The sequence below is a fragment of the Delphinus delphis genome, chromosome 1 (assembly GCF_949987515.2).
Source record: "Delphinus delphis chromosome 1, mDelDel1.2, whole genome shotgun sequence".
NCBI classification, from domain to species: Eukaryota; Metazoa; Chordata; class Mammalia; order Artiodactyla; family Delphinidae; genus Delphinus; species Delphinus delphis.
The window spans coordinates 108,348,018-108,365,056 of NC_082683.1; the positions used below are offsets into that span (position 1 = coordinate 108,348,018).

General features: G+C 44.4%; 1 protein-coding gene across 3 annotated transcripts in view; it reads left to right on the forward strand.

Annotated features, from left to right (window-relative positions):
* The window catches only part of PIP5K1A (phosphatidylinositol-4-phosphate 5-kinase type 1 alpha), a 45,477-nt gene extending 30,528 nt beyond the window's left edge, over positions 1 to 14,949 (forward strand). Inside the window, exons 7-15 of one of the 3 annotated variants that reach the window (XM_060029648.2) lie at positions 2,397 to 2,696; positions 5,311 to 5,516; positions 7,207 to 7,290; positions 8,099 to 8,147; positions 8,352 to 8,436; positions 9,500 to 9,646; positions 9,842 to 9,971; positions 12,816 to 12,864; positions 13,114 to 14,949. In XM_060029648.2, coding sequence (XP_059885631.1) covers positions 2,397 to 2,696; positions 5,311 to 5,516; positions 7,207 to 7,290; positions 8,099 to 8,147; positions 8,352 to 8,436; positions 9,500 to 9,646; positions 9,842 to 9,971; positions 12,816 to 12,864; positions 13,114 to 13,116 — 1,053 coding nt within the window. In that variant the 3' untranslated portion in view covers positions 13,117 to 14,949. Of the gene's footprint in view, positions 1 to 2,396; positions 2,697 to 5,310; positions 5,517 to 7,206; positions 7,291 to 8,098; positions 8,148 to 8,351; positions 8,437 to 9,499; positions 9,972 to 12,815; positions 12,865 to 13,113 lie in introns of those variants that run through there. The other 2 variants (XM_060029656.2, XM_069541346.1) reach the window with 2 other exon arrangements.
* Positions 14,950 to 17,039: the final 2,090 nt, after the last annotated feature.

Consider the following 17,039-nt stretch of genomic DNA (forward strand, 5'->3'; position numbering starts at 1 on the left):
AAAATAAAATAAAGTAAGATAAAATATAATAATTATTAAAATAAAAAAATAATTACTAAGAAAAAATTTTTTAAAAAACAGACGGATAGAACCCTAGGACAAATGGTGGAAGCAAAGCTATACAGACAAAATCTCACACAGAAGCGTACACATACACACTCACAAAAAGAGGAAAAGGGGGAAAAAATCATAAATCTTGCTCTCAAAGTCCACCTCCTCAATTTGGGATGATTCGTTGTCTAAAGGAGGAAAGGAAAGAAAGAAAGAAGATAAAGTAAAATAAAATAAAGTTATTAAAATAAAAAATAATTATTAAGAAAAAAATTGAAAAACAAAAAAAACGGACGGATAGAACCCTGGGACAAATGGTGGAAGCAAAGCTATACAGACAAAATCTCACACAGAAGCTTACACGTACACACTCATTAAAAGAGGAAAAGGGGAAAAAATCATAAATCTTAGTCTCAAAGTCCACCTCCTCAATTTGGGATGATTCGTTGTCTATTCATGTATTCCACAGATGCAGGGTACATCAAGTTGATTGTGGAGCTTTAATCCGCTGCTTCTGAGGCTGCTGGGAGAGATTTCCCTTTCTCTTCTTTATCTCACAGCTCCCAGGGCCTCAGCTTTGGATTTGGCCCCACCTCTGCGTGTAGGTCTCCGGAGGGCGTCTGTTCTTCGCTCAGACAGGACGGGGTTAAAGGAGCCACTGACTGGGGGCTCTGGCTCACTCAGGTGGAGGGGAGGGAGGGGCACGGAGTGGGGGCGAGACTGCGGAGGCAGAGGCCGGCGTGACGTTGCACCAGCCTGAGGCGTGCCGTGCGTTCTCCCGGGGGAGTTGTCCCTGGATCCCGGGACCCTGGTAGTGGCTGGCTGCACAGGCTCCCTGTAAGGGGGGTGTGGATAGTGACCTGTGCTCGCACACAGGCTTCTTGGTGGCGGCAGCAGCAGCCTTAGCGTCTCATGCCCGTCTCTGGGGTCTGGGCTTTTAGCTGTGGCTCGCGCCCATCTCTGGAGCTCCTTTTTTTTTTTTTTTGGAGCTCCTTTAAGCAGCGTTCTTAATCCCCTCTCCTCGCGCACCAGGAAACAAAAGAGGGAAGAAAAAGTCTCTTGCCTCTTTGGCAGGTCCAGACTTTTCCCCGGACTCCCTCCCGGCTAGCCGTGGCGCACTAACCCCCTGCAGGCTGTGTTCACGCTGCCAACCCCAGTCCTCTCCCAGCGCTCCAACCGAAGCCCGAGCCTCAACTCCCAGCCCTGTCCGCCCCGGCGGGTGAGCAGACAAGTCTCTCGGGCTGGTGAGTACTGGTCGGCACCGATCCTCTGTGCGGGAATCTCTCCCCGCTTTGCCCTCCGCATCCCTGTTGCTGTGCTCTCCTCCGCGGCTCCGAAGCTTTCCCGCTCCGCCACCCGCAGTCTCCACCTGCGAAGGGGCTTCCTAGTGTGTGGAAACCTTTCCTCCTTCACAGCTCCCTCCCACTGGTGCCGGTCCCATTCCTATTCTTTTGTCTCTGTTTATTCTTTTTTCTTTTGCCCTACCCAGGTATGTGGGGGGTTTCTTGCCTTTTGGGAGGTCTGCGGTCTTCTGCCAGTGTTCAGTTGGTGTTCTGTAGGAGTTGTTCCACATGTAGATGTATTTCTGGTGTATCTGTGGGGAGGAAGGTGATCTCCACGTCTTACTCTTCCGCCATCTTCGAAAGAAGTCCCCATTTTTTGATTGGGGTTTTTTTTTTTTCTGATATTGAGCTGCATGAGCTGTTTGTATATTTTAGAGAAAAATCACTTGTCGGTCACTTCATTTGCAAATATTTTCTCCCATATTTTGGGCTTTCTCTTCATTTTGTTGATGGTTTCCTTTGCTGTGCAAAAGCTTCTAAGTTTAATTAGGTCCCATTTGTTTATTTTTGTTTTTTTTCAATGATGATTCTGCTTTCCATTCTTAGTCCAGCTCCTAGAGTAGAGTATGAGGTTGGTTACTTCCCTTGATAATACTGTATTTTTTCTTACTCTGACTGATACCTCTTGGAGGTTCTGGAGAAGTTAGGGAACTCTTCTTTGCCTCCTTTCATACTCACAAGAATATACTATACAGAAGGCTAAGCATTAAGTCTTTTTCAGTGCTGTCTTCTCTTAAACCTCTCTGAAGGAATATGTTCATCATATGTTTAGTATCCTGACTGCTTACTGTATTGTAGGCCTTCCACTCGGCTTGGTGGTGAGCTCATTATTGAGATAGATACATTGGGAAATTTTAAACAAATGTAATGTGGGCTTATGGGCAGATTGTATCTGAATCCCATGTAACAGACAAAGGAAGGGGGGTGACAGCTTTTGCCCTTGAGTTTTATTGAAAATCAGCTAATTTGCTCTTCTACTTCTTTTTACTTTCTTGTCCTCAGAACCTCAACCAGAACCCTCGGACTTTGCTGCCTAAGTTCTATGGACTGTACTGTGTGCAGGCAGGTGGTAAGAACATTCGAATTGTGGTGATGAACAATCTCTTACCACGGTCAGTCAAGATGCATATCAAATATGACCTCAAGGGCTCAACCTACAAAAGGCGGGCTTCCCAAAAAGAGCGAGAGAAACCTCTCCCCACCCTTAAAGACCTGGACTTCTTACAAGACATCCCTGATGGTCTCTTTTTGGATGCTGATATGTACAATGCTCTGTGCAAGACCCTGCAGCGCGACTGTTTGGTGAGTTTGTCACATTTCCTTCTCTCTCAGGCACCAGAAATCTCAGTCTGTAAAACAGCTTGGTCGTTCTTAGGCATCTAATCTGTGGGAGATGGGACTCTGTTCCTTAGCTCCATCTGTGCCAGACTTCATTTAAAATAACTTTTATATTAGATCCTTTATGCCTTTACATTTTTACTTTCTCCCCGTTTGTCTAACTCCCCTCCCGTCTTTTTTTTCTCTACCTGCTACCTGTCCTGGGCCTCATAAGCATACATTCTCCTTATTTTCATACCAGCACCATCATGGCTCAGTTTTTGATCCTGTCTGCCAAATCCAAATTTATATCTTAGAAGCTGAGTGCTGCTGAAAAAAATCACACAACTGTGTATACTGGCATCTCTACAGATTTATGATATCCACCCCTACCTGGGCCCTCAGTATTCCTCATCAATCCATTTCCTGTTCCTCCCAGAGATTGCACATGATTGGCACTCTCTTCAAACAGGTTTCTGACTCTCATCCCCCCAGCCTTGTTTCTCAACAAACTACCTCAACTTTCTATTCTGTACCATCCCTTTGTCCTGCCCCCATCATCACTTTATAAATGGATCTACACTTAACCATCCTTAATCTATATTTTCTTCCCAACTTGGTCGATTATTCCAGGTCAGTCCCTTTTGTGACCTAGATCCATTTCCTCCTGTTTCTCTAGGATACTGCTTCATCACTTACTTCCTTTCCCACCTCTGGCTTCAGCCTCAACTGACTATTTTCTATCTATATACAAACAAGTTTATCTCTTTTTTATTTTAAGATTAAGAGAATGTTTTTCAATGTCTTCATTTAATGATGCCTCCATTTCTCTTTTCCCTTTCTCTTCTCCTATTCCTACCTCAACCCACCGTGTCCTGGCTTTTGCTCTCACCACTTCAATTGAACTGCTCTCTCCAATGACCACGTAGATGCCGAATAGAGAGTACTTCTCAGTCCTTCCTTGAATTTTCTGCAGTGTTTGACAGTTGATTGATTCCACTTTCTTTTTTTTTTGTTTTTTTTTGCGGTACGCGGGCCTCTCACTGCTGTGGCCTCTCCCGTTGCGGAGCGCAGGCTCAGCGGCCATGGCTCACGGGCCCAGCCGCTCCGCGGCATGTGGGATCTTCCCGGACCGGGGCACGAACCCGTGTCCCCTGCATTGGCAGGTGGACTCTCAACCACTGCACCACCAGAGAAGCCCTGATTCCACTTTCTTAACATCTGTTGGTTTTTGTGACATCTTTCCCTACTGATTTTTCCACCCTTTTTTTTTTTTTTTTTTTTTTTTTGGCAAACTGCTTTTGTAGGATTGTCATCTTCTATTCAGTCCATGATGTTATCCATCCTTGCCTTTCTTTGCTTACTCTGCATCTACTTCCAGGATAATGCCTATTTTAGTTTGGCTCTTTTGGTTGTGAGGACTGGAGACTTGGTGGAGCAGAGAGGTTTTTCAAACCACACATAAGAATCAGTCCTGGGCTTCCCTGGTGGCTCAGTGGTTGAGAGTCCGCCTGCCGATACAGGGGACACAGGTTTGTGCCCCGGTCTGGGAAGATCCCACATGCCGCGGAGTGGCTGGGCCCGTTAGCCATGGCCTCTGGGCCTGTGCGTCGGAGCCTGTGCTCCACGGCGGGAGAGGCCAAGAATCAGTCCTGAACTCTCTTTATCCCTTACTCTATCCACCTACCAAAACCCCCAAAGTGATCTGCTGGAACTGGTGGAAATATACAAGGTTGAGAACTGTAGGAGACAGTCCAGGCTCCTTAATATGACACATCAGACCTGTCATTGTCTTGACCCTACCATCCTCTCTCTCGTGCCAAACACCTAGCCTTTGCATTTTATGTTCTAGCAACACCAAATTATACCTCCCTGCATGTAGCCTGCTGTTTCATGCTTCCAGGCCTTGGCATTCTTCTTTCCTTCCTTTATTTACTTGCATTTATTTTCTCTCTAATCGATCCCTCATAAACCTATTTATGTATGTCTCTGTAATATTCCTCAATCATGTATGCACTTGCATTGTTACACATAGTAGACTGTATTGTTTTTATTTTTACATTAGTTTCCCTTTCTAAATTATAATATCCATGAGGACAGAAGCTCTCTTACGTATCTTTGTATCCACATAAGCAGGCACAGTGCCTACAGATGGTAAGGATTCAGCAAATAATGAACTGAAGTGAAGCTGGCCATATAAGGACCTGCCACAGATCTGCTCTGTCACAAAGTTTACTTTTACCAGACCCTCCTTGTGGATTTTTTAGAGCTCAAATATGTGTTTCTTCTTTCATTGAGAATATAATGCTCTTTTCATGAAGAGATACAAGGAAAGAACAAACAAAGAGGATCTTGTGGGCTAGGCCGTGGCCTAATTTGTATGTACTCTGGTGAAGGAAAGCTGAAGGGATATCAGTGAAGGGTGACCAGAGGAGGTCAATGTACTGTTCTCCAAGGAGTAGGAGGAGCAAAGGCTGATCCTGTGGTTATAGCTCTGGAGGTTCGCTATCAAAAACAGTTAGATCAGGAAAGCTGTGAGATCCTGAAAAAAGATTCTCATACCTCCCAAGGCTCAGATCATGTTTTTTCCTTCCATTAGGTGCTGCAGAGCTTCAAGATAATGGACTATAGCCTCCTGGTGTCAATCCATAACATAGATTATGCACAACGAGAGCCTTTAGGCAATGAAGCACAATATTCAACTGACACTCGCAGACCAGCCCCCCAAAAGGCTCTCTATTCCACAGCCATGGAATCTATCCAGGGCGAGGCTCGACGAGGTGGCACCATGGAGACTGAGGACCAGTGAGTGGACTCGGGCGCTGGGAAGGAGTGCATAGGCTCAGAGCACTTTTTCTTGAGGGAGGGACGCAGCTTCTGAGAAGGAGTAGCCTTTATTCAGTAGTTAAGTCAGTAGCTTTAATGCTTACAGAACTATAGGATGAGCTTTCCTAAGAATGTAAAAGGAAAGGAAGATGTCTTAAATTTGGGATTTGTACATCTGGGAAGGAGAACTATTCAAAATTAAGAGACTTTTTTTTGGAATTTTAAAAATTTATTTATTTATTTATTTATTTTAAAACAAACATATAATTTCTTTTTTTTGTTATTTTATTTTATTTTTATTTTATTTATTTTTTATTTTTGGTTGCACTGAGTCTCAGTTGTGGCAGGCAGGTCCTGAGTTGCAGCTTGATGGCTCCTTAGTTGCGGTTCAATGGCTCCTTTAGTTGCGGCACGTGTGCTCCTTAGTTGCGGCTGGTGGGCTCCTTAGTTTTGGCATGCAAACTCTTAGTTGAGGCATGCATGTGGGATCTAGTTCCCTGACCAGGGATCGAACCCACGTCCTCTGCATTGGAAGGCAGATTCTTAACCACTGTGCCACCAGGGAAGTCCCAAGACTTTTTTTTTTTAATTTTTGGCTGCGTTTGGTCTTCGTTGCTGCGTGCAGGCTTTCTCTACTTGCGGCGAATGGGGGCTACTCTTCGTTGCGGTGCACAGGCTTCTCATTGCGGTGGCTTCTCTTGTTGCGGAGCACCGGCTCTAGGTGTGTGGGCTTCAGTAGTTGCAGCACGCAGGCTCAGTAGTTGCGGCATGCGGGCCCCTAGAATGCATGGGCCTCAGTAGTTGTGGCACGTGGGCTCAGTAGTTGTGGCTCATGGGCTCTAGAGTGTAAGCTCAGTAGTTGTGGCACATGGGCTTAGTTGCTCCGCAGCATGTGGGATCTTCCCAGACTAGGGATCGAACCCATGTTCCCTGCATTGGCAGGCAGTTTCTTAACTACTGTGCCACCAGGGAAGTCCAAGACTTTTTAAAAAATGTTCGCTCAGAGTCTTAGATGCACGCCTGCAAATTATATTAGAACTTCATCAAAAACAATTTATTATAGACTTCTTTATGGAAGGCGTCTTTGTTACCATCATGGATCAAGGAAGTGTAGTTACTAAAGTATCAAATGTCTTTTAAGTGGTTTCATTTTAAAGTATTCTTTACCATGACTCTCCAGAAGAGTGTCTCAGTGGGCATAAATTAAAATATGAAAGTACTGGGGAGGAATTCCTGGGCGGTCCAGTGGTTAGGACTTCGTGCTTTCACTGCCGAGAGCCCCGGTTCGATCCCTGATCAGGGAACTAAGATCCCACAAGCCTTGCAGCGCAGCCAAAAAAAAAAAAAAAGAGTAGAGTACTAAGAAAGTTTAGAGTTAATTGGGAGAGTATTCCTATAATTGCTGAGTAGGGGTGATTTTTAGATTCTCTTCCATGGATTTGGGGTGGGAGAGGCAGGCAGGTGAGATTTGGAGAGAAAGAGGTTACAATACATAAGCCAAAGTGGGTGGGGCTGGGCGAAGTCTCTTGCTCTTCCCCAGCTTATGGAAGATGGGACTTCTAACTATGCTTAGGTCTCAGTTACATGTCCTGATCTGATTTGAGGTTAGCAGAAGCCTCTGCCTGCTAGACAAAAGATTTTCTTACTCTTTCCTTCTTGTCTTCCCCAGTATGGGTGGCATCCCGGCCCGGAATAGTAAAGGGGAAAGGCTGCTGCTTTATATTGGGATCATTGACATTCTTCAATCTTACAGGTGAGGAGCATATAGATCCTAGGGGTAGAGTGGATGTGGATTTACTCACATAGCTGTTTTAGATGGGTGTCACCAAATTCTTCCTGAAGCAAGAAGAGTAAGTTGCAGTCTGGCTGCTTGCTTCATTGGGTTTCAGATGGTTTTTTATTTCCTGATTATGCCTGTCTGTTGGCTTCCTTATCCCACCATCTCCCCAAACATAGCATACACCTCTGTGGAAAGCTGAGTCAGTCCTTAGAAGCACCAGGGTAGAAACGCCATCTCTCTGGCTTTTTGTGGAAGACCTGTGAGATGAGTCATACTCCACATTAGGATACAGCTGGAAACACATCCCTCCTTTCCATGGAGGAAAAACAAGAGGATCACTGTGTTCTGTGAAAAGCATTAGCCTGTGGAATTCAGGCAGTGGTGTGGTAGTGAAGGAAGAGCTGGAAATGTTAGACCCCAGTTTTGCTCCTGTAAGGTTTCAGGTACTAATGAGGACTGGACAGTACTTGACCCCCTTCCAGGTTTGCCCATCTGTCCCTCCAGCTCCCCTTTTACAATAAATATTCTTGTCCCTGACTTGCCGGGACATATTAACTACCCCTTTCTGAGGGGGGCAATAATCGACTTACCTAGAAACAGCTTCGATCTCCATGTGGAATAAGCACTACCTTGTCTGTTCTTTGGAAAGCCAGCATAATAGTGGGGGTGCTTTCCCGGTCTCTCTCTTTGCTACTGCGATTGCTCTTTTAACTCTGTAAAGTAGAAAACTATAAGGTCATTCGTTTAATGTTGAATGCATGATATACATTTTTCTTGTCAGGTTTGTTAAGAAGTTGGAGCACTCTTGGAAAGCTCTGGTACATGATGGGGTGAGTAGCAGTCAGCTAGAGGCTCTCCTCTTTCTGCCTCTCTCACTTCTGATTTGCCCCCTCAGTTTCCTCTTACCTTATTTCATTTGTGGGTTCTACCCTTCTGCTAGGCTCTCATCCTAGGGAAAAATGGCCCTTGGACCAGAGATCCTCTTGCTGGGCCTCCTCCTCTCTAACTCTGCAGCCATCTCTTTTACTCTGCAGGACACCGTATCAGTGCATCGCCCAAGCTTCTACGCCGAACGGTTCCAGCGCTTCATGTGCACTACAGTGTTCAAGAAGATCCTCTGTAAGTGGCTTCTGCCAGATGACCCTCCAATGGCTCCCTTACTTCAAGAGATGGGGGGCAGGACACCTCTGTCAGGGAACTGCCAAAGCCAGAGGCTTCTCCTACTCTACCCACATCCCGTGAGAGCTGCTGCCCATCCTTATGTCGGTCACTTTGTCTGTCTCAGTTGTTTCCAAGTTGCTGCTTTCCCCCTGGCAATCCCTACATGTGTCATTGAGGGGAGGGGCATTTCTGAGAAATTGGTGGGGTTGTAAAAATGTTTAGTTGTGGGTGTAGGACCCATGCCACAGGCTGAGATAGGCGAAGCTGGACTTTTATGGTCAGAGATAGGCAAGAATATTACCATATCCCCAAGGCCAGGAAGTTCTTAGATTAGGATCATAAGGTTGGAGAAGCACTTACTCATTTCTGCTTAGCAGGTGTTCTTAGTCTCTTCCCTCAACTTTCTTGGTTGGGAAGTGCCAATGTTCTTCTTTCCAAACCTTTCACGCTGCTGCCACTGGCAGATTCCAGCTCCTCCTTCCCATCTCCGTCTCCTCATCATAGGCATCAGTTGTCCCTCGGTGAGGCAGAGCGGACTTAGGCATGCCAAACAGTCTTAAGAAACATGGAAAAATCCTTTCAAAGTCTTTTCAAAGTGATATATAAACAAGTGTAAAGTATCACCATCGTGCTGTGTGTGTAAGTGCTACAGGGATATAGAGTGAAAGGGTCATCTTTGTCTGGTTTAACTGAAGGATACTATTAAAGAAAAAAGGAATTACAGAATAGGATACATGTCATCAGGCGGAAGCAAAGCCATTGAGGTTGCTTGTAGGAGGGGAGAGATATGTGTCTCCTTTCCTCTAGGTTCTCTGCTTCTTTTCCAAAGTGAAGTGGACTGAGATGCCCCCTCCTCTGAAGAGTAGTTCATAGAGCCCATCTTTGTTGACATTAACCCCTTTTCCTGCTTTGCAGAGGAACAACTTTGGGTTTGTGTTGGGGACGCTAGCAAGTTGTATCTATGTCTTGGTGACGGTTTCCGAGGTGGGTGCTAAGTAGGCTCTCTCTTTCCCTTTTGAAGTGAAGCCCTCTCCTTCCAAAAAGTTTCGGTCTGGCTCATCTTTCTCTCGGCGAGCAGGCCCCAGCGGCAACTCCTGCGTAACTTACCAGCCATCGGTCTCTGGGGAACACAAGGCACAAGTGACAACAAAGGCGGAAGTGGAGCCAGGTCAGCGCCAGGGTTGGGGTCCCCGTGTGATGGGGCACTCCCTCCCTTCCTTCTGAGTCCTTGTCTGCTTAGGACCTCTACTCCCCGTTCCTGTCCATGAAAATCCAAGTTGCTACATATTTTTTCCTATATTTTCCCCACCCCCTTTTCTCTTCTTTTTTATTTATTGATTTTCTTCCCCTTTCTTTTTTCCAGGCGTCCACTTCGGTCGTCCTGATGTTTTACCTCAGACTCCACCTTTAGAGAAAATCAGTGAGGTCTCGACTATTCCTGACCCCTATTTCTCACCTGTAGTTGGAGAGACTTTGCAAATGCTAACTACAAGGTTGGTTCCTTGGCCCCTTTCTCCATGTAATCTTCTCATCTCTCTCTTCAGGTCCTTGAGAACCTCCATAATTCTGTTTTTTCCAGAGACTATTGTTTGTCTTTTGCTCTTCACTAGATTTTTGCATGTTCATCTTCCTAAGAGCTCATCTTTAGTGATTTGGAAAAGTGTATCAACATCTCTGCATTTTTAGGGGGTGGTGGGAAGTCTTTATGTACAGACTTTTCTGGTATTCAATCAAAATGCCCCAACTAATGCTTCATCTCCCGGTGAGTTAAGTGAGAATTCTTAGCTTAGGATTTAAGGCTGGAAAGATTCCCAGGCACTGAAGACAGTGAACAGTTAACCTTTCAAAAGGATCCAGTGTAAAGATTGTGATTTAATTTTTTGTTTTTGGTGTGTTAATCATCTCATTACATCATAATATATTACCCCAGAACTTAGTGACTTAAAATAACAAACATATATCATAGTTTCTGTGAGTTAGAAATCTGGGTGCAGCTTAACTGGGTCCTCTGGCTCAAGGTCTTTCATGATAGTGAAGCTCTTTGTCCAGGGCTAGGCTCATCTGAAGGCTCAACTGAGAGGCTTCACTTCTAAGCTCATTTATGTGGTTTTTGACAGGATTCAGTTTCTGGTGAGTTGCTGGACTGAGGGTTTTGTTTCTTGCTGACTGTTTTCTGCGGGCCTCCCTCAGTTCTTTGCCACATGAGCCCCTCCATAGGACAACTAAGAACATGGCAGCTCGCTTCCCTTAGCATGAGCAAGTGACAGTGCATGCACCTAAGCAGAAGCCACAGTCTTTCATAACCAAGTCTCCTATTCTGCATTCTAGTCACTTAATCTAGCCCACACTTGAGGAATGAATTACCTAAGAGTGTATCAGGAAGCAGCGATCACTGTGGACTGTGAAACTAAAGAGACAGGCTATCTTCTCCCCACACACCCAGCATACAATGATGAGACAAACAATAGATAATCTCTTCACACATTCCTGTATAAAAAAGGGAGAACGGGAGGCACAGAGGAGTCTGATCCATAGCTAGTCTAAACCCCAGCAAATGTTGGAGTTTCTTTTATCAGCTCTCAAAGCATGAGAATAATTCGTGGCTCTTGGCTCTACCTTTGGGACTCTTGGTTTTGCCTTTTGAGTCTTCCTTTTTCATGAAAACTACAATGTGTTTGCAGCTGAGTAATTTTCTCAGCCTGCTTCTTGCCAGAATTTTGGGGATCCAGTGGTCTCTTTTCATTGTGTACTATTTCTGTCCCTTTCAGTCCAAGCAGGACAGTGTTTCTGCTGCTATAATACCCTCAAAGATTTTGTGGGCCTCCTATGAATCTCATTGGGATTCACGCTATTAGACAGAAGCCACAAATACCTTCTTGATAAGCTCTATGCTTCTTAGAGATCCTGTTAAGTTGAGAGGATCTGAGAGACATACCCTTAATCTTTTGAATCACCTTTTGTATGACTGAATAGTACTTTGAGCTCTTAACAGATGTTTTACAGTCATACCCTTGGCTTCATCTGTAGACCACATTTTCCTGGCAGTGCCTTAGATTTTATCCATTTCTTAATTTTAGCATTATTTGCTATCTGGAGAGGCTCAGAATTTTCAAAACCATCAAGTCTTGGCTTCCTTTTGTTTAATAGTCCTCCCCTGAACTTACTTTTCTTCTCTCATATTTTAACTATAAGTGTTAAGAAGAAACCAGGTGGCACCTTCAGCACTTGGTTTAGAAATCTCCTTAGCCAGATCACCCAGTTCATGAGGCACGTATTCTACTTTTCACATAACTGTAGGTGACATTGTTGCTAAACTTTGTTTCACTACATTGCAAAGATCCCCTTTCCTTCAATTTTTAATAAGATTTTTTTCACTTTAAGCCCTTACTGGCAATCCCCTTAAAGTCCAGAATTCTACAGTATATTCAGGGCACTTTTAAACTTTCACTAAAACTGTCCTCAAACCCAGTTCCCTCTTCCAGAGCCACTTCCACATTTTAGATTTTTATTACAGCAGTACTTCACTTCCAGGTACAAAAATATCTATTGTGTAACAAATTACCCCAAATTTTAGCAGCTAAAAACAACAAACATTATTATCTCAGATATAATGTAGCTTAAGAATCTGGGTGTAGCTTAACTGGGTGCCTTTGGCTTAAAGTCTCTCAGGAGGTTACAGTGAAGCTAGTAGCCAGCAGTGTGGTCTCATCTGAAGGCTCGCCCAGGGGAGGATCAGCTTCCAAGCTTATTTATGTGGTTGTTGGCAGGATTCAGTTTCTTGTAGGCTATTGGGATAAGGGCTCAGTTCTTTGTTGGCTGTTGGCCAGTTCCCTCAGTTCCTTGTCACATGGTCCTTTCCATAAGGCAGCTCACTGCATGGCAGCTAGCTTCCTCAGAGCAAACAAGTGAGAGAGCAGGTACCCAAGAGGAAGCTATAGTCTTTTTGTAGCCTAATCTCAGAATTGACTTTACATCTCCTGTGGTGCATTCTGTTCACTAGAAGAAAGTCACTAAGTTCAGCCCACACTCAAGAGGAGAAAATTACACAATGGCATGACTATCAGATGGCAGTGTTCATTGGGTGCCTACCACACCTGGGGATTGAAGAAGGTAGAGGAGGGTGTTAGGAAATATTTTATAGAAGTCAAGACAAAAAAGTAAATAGTTAATTAAAACAATGTGCTTCCAAATCTGGTAGCTTCTTAGCCCCTTCTTTTTGAATCCTAAATTGATTCCCAATGAAATGGAGAAGTAGTATGAGATTTGACCTGAGAGTCCCTTTTCTCATTTATTTACTAATTCTTCTTTCTGCCTCCATTTTTCCCCCCTCCTGTTAGCTCAACCCTCTTGGAAAAGCATGAAGTTCCAGAGTCAGAGTTCATCCATGTAAGTGTCTGGGATGTGGGGGAGGTGGATGCTTTGGAAGGGTATAAAGAGCATCACTGATGGAGTGGAGCAGCAACATAATTGACAGGGTTAGGGGGACTGGGCGCCCCCCTAAATCTTACTTAAAAAAATTTTTTTTCTGATACCTTGTACTTGGAAGCTGAGACTGAACTAGAAGGAAACTTGAATTCCTTTCCTGCCTCATCTCATACTGCACATCCTTAACTTTAAACCCTTTCCCTTTTCCAGTGAACAAAAGTCCTCAGAAGACCTGGAGCAAGATTCTACCATCTCTGTGATCCCAAGATGTCAGCCCTTGACCCAGCAATGCTGAGTTTTCTTTTACTTGGTCATCAAAAAAAGTGTAATGGAGGCTAAGGGAGCTCTCCGTCTCCTCCCTGAAGAAGAACCTCTTCTACTTCGCCTTCCTCATGAATGGGCATTAGTGCCTCGGACAGTTGAGGACAGCGGCATCCTCTCTACTCCTGAGCTGGGTGGCACAGGTTTTCTACTAGCCAGCCTTCCTTCCACAACTGAATTGTTTTCAAACCCCCATTCTTCCTGTTGGAAGTGGGGTTGTTGGACTTGGTGGTTTTCTTCCCCCTCATCTACCTTTCACCAGGAGCTGGACTCTTAATTTCCTCAGGACAGACTGGCTGGTACATTATCCCAACCTTAGCTCTTTTTCTGTGGAAGAAGACCCCTGTACTCTTTTTTTTTTTTTTTTTTTTTGCGGTATGCAGGCCTCTCACTGCTATGGCCTCTCCTGTTTCAGAGCACAGGCTCCGGACGTGCAGGCTCAGCGGCCATGGCTCACGGGCCCAGCCGCTCCGTGGCATGCGGGATCCTCCCGGAGCAGGGCACAGACCTGTGTCCCCCGCATCAGCAGGCGGACTCCCAACCACTGCGCCACCAGGGAAGCCCGTCCACCCTGTAATCTTTGTAAAGGTGTTTTGGGGGGTAAGGGTGTTTAACCACCTCCCAGCCGCCTTCTTTTGGTTCCTTAAAAAAGGAAAAGAAAAATAGCACACAATTTCAAGCCAGACAGTTTCAGATCAGAACTCTGTAAGTATTGGTGAGATGCATATTCATAGGGTTCCCTCAGAAGAGCCCTGGTGTTTGAGAAACAGAAGCTGCTCTGCCAGGAGCAGCTCCTCTTTAACTCCTCCTCTCTTAATGAATTTCTGAAAGCTGAAGGAATGGAGAGAGTGGGACATGGGGTAATCTTTACCCCTTTTGTTAAACAGTGGGGCAGTCATAGGGGTAAAAGGTCAGAACCCTTCCTAGGCAGGACCCTACTCACGGCCAGGCCATAATGATTATTACTGTTTTGCAATTTGAAATGTATTCTGCTTGTTTTTCTAAATATGAAGACTTATCAAATGAATTTTAGATTCTTCTCCAAAGGAGATTTCTTCCTTGCTCTTACCACCTTTTCCAACAGCGTTCTGCTGTTCATGGAGCTGAGATGGAGAAGGGGACACCTGTGTCTGTTTAACAGGTAGTCCATAACTGTGAGGCTAGAGAATATTCTCTTAAACTCATGGAGAGCCAGCAGATTCTTGCCTTAGTGAGGTCATTGCTGTGCCACATGCCCTGCCACCTCTCTTCATGCAGAGAACGTGGAAACGGGCTGTGTAATCCCTCTCCTCCCCATGTTCTCCATCTGATCCTCCTCCCCCCTGTCAGGGGAAGAAGGGGGCCTGACATCTCAGGCAGATTGTTGAATCCCCATCCTGTCCCCTCTCCATCCCACCCTGCCTTGATAGTAGGTTAGCTCATACCCCGAGTAACTGTCTATATTAGACACCCCCAGCCAGTTTCTGGCTGCCTGTCTTTGCTGCCATGTTCTTTTTTACAAGAAGAAAAGAAACAATTCTTGCTATTTTTTTTTCATAATTTACTATTTATGATGTATTTAAGTGTTTTATTCAGGACAGAGTTCTGTAGGGGGTGGGAGGGAATATTTGAGGGAGGCTGGGTCTTAGGGAAGGGAATGGGGAATCAACATTTTTATGAAGTGTCACTATTTGCCTCTACTTTGTATTGTTCAGAAATGGCAAATACAATATAAAAGTGATAAATACCTGGTTTTAATGTATTAAACTTTCATCAGTTATTTAGACTTCTTGCTTCTTCCTGGTTCTTTTTCATATACCATCTGCTCCACCCTCCTACCTCAGGCTCAGTTTTGTTCATGTTACCCTGAACAAATGCATCCTTTCCAGTTTTCCTCACTCCAATTTCAGTCTAACTCAGGCTGAGAGAAATGGCTTCATTCATTACCTTCTGGTCACCTCCTCCCTCTTAACAACTTACACTTGACAAGGAAAAGCTGTGAATGAATAGGAAGGGAATTAATGTGGGTCTGTTGCCTAGGGATTTGGGGACCCATAGCTCAAAATTCTACTCAGGTTTAGGAGGAAAGGAGAGGGACAGTGGGAAAAGCAAGCTTGAGGTTGGTTGGCCCTAGGATTCTCTGCCTTTCCTTCCCTTGACCTGGCCCCAGGGTGTCTGTCACTGCTAGAAAAGCATAGAGACTGCTTTCCTCAGCTATGTGTTTTTCTCTTCTGTGAGGTTGAGCTTAGGCTATTTTACTGGAATGGGAAACTAGACAAAAAGGGATGTTCTAAGGCAGTGGGGGAGATTTGGAGAGAAACAAACTAAAAAATGTTCCTTTCCACACCACTATTCCCTACCTTGTTAAGGTCATTCTACAAATATTTATGCACCAGCTAATGAGCAAGAGCCATGAATGCACTGGGCAGTTGAAGGTCAAAAGAAGTAATTGACCTTCAAGGGTTTATAGTGTCCAGGAGGAGCACACACATACGTGCACACAAAAACAACATGTTAGATGTGATACAGTTAAGGATTTCAGTTCTCTGAAAGAGTGATACAGCATATAAAGGTCAAAGAAGATGAGAGGTTATTGTGGGCCTGAAGTGTTGGGGAAAGTTTCACTTGAGCACAAGGGCCTAGAGGTATGAGAATGATCTGTTCTAGAGAACAAGGAAGAGATCATGGTGAAAGCAATGGTGGAGGGAGACCTGAGTGAGAATATTGGAATAAGTATAGGTGGAGGCAACACTGGAAACCTGACTGATAAAAGCTGAGGGATTTTTATTTTAAACTAGGCAATGGGGAAGGATAGAACGTTTTTGTCCGTAAGTGGGACATGATCAAAACAAAATTCCGAAACTAATCTGTTGACAAAGTTCTATCACAGTGGATAGAAAAAGCAGACAGTTTAGATTGTAATAATTTAGGTGTGAGGTGATGTGCGTCTAGGATGATGGTGGTATCAACTGGAGAGGAAGGGAGAGAATTGTGATGGTAATAAAAAGGAAAACAACTTTATGATAGAACAAGTAATTGGAATAAAGGAGGAATTGGGTCTTCTCAAAGTTCTGAATTTGAGTTTAAGCCACAGGCTCAGCCCTCCTTTAGGCTGGGTAAGGAGAAGACGTCTTCCCAAAAAGGAATTGAATCTGAACATGTGGTAGGGAAAAAATGATCTTTCTGCTACCCTTACCTCATCACTCTTTTTAAAAACAAAAAAAACAAACATCTTTATTGGAGTATAATTGCTTTACAATGGTGTGTTAGTTTCTGCTTTATAACAAAGTGAATCAGTTATACATATACATATATCCCCATATCTCTTTCTTCTTGCATCTCCCTCCCTCCCACCCTCCCTATCCCACCCCTCTAGGTAGTCACAAAGCACCGAGCTGATCTCCCTGTGCTATGCGGCTGCTTCCCACTAGCTGTCGATTTTACATTTGGTAGTGTGTGTATGTCCATGCCACTCTCTCACTTTGTCCCAGCTTACCCTGCCCCCTCCCACTGTCCTCAGGTCCATTCTCTAGTACGTCTGCGTCTTTATTCCTGTCCTGCCCCTAGGTTCTTCATAACCATTTTTTTTTTTAGATTCCATATATATGTGTTAGCATAAGGTATTTGTTTTTCTCTTTCTGACTTACTTCACTCTGTATGACAGACTCTAGGTCCATCCATCTCACTACAAATAAATCAATTTTGTTTCTTTTTATGGCTGAGTAATATTCCATTGTATATGTGCCACATCTTTATCCATTCATCTGTTGATGGACACTTAGGTTGCTTCCATGTCCTGGCTATTGTAAATAGTGCTGCAATGAACATTGTGGTAC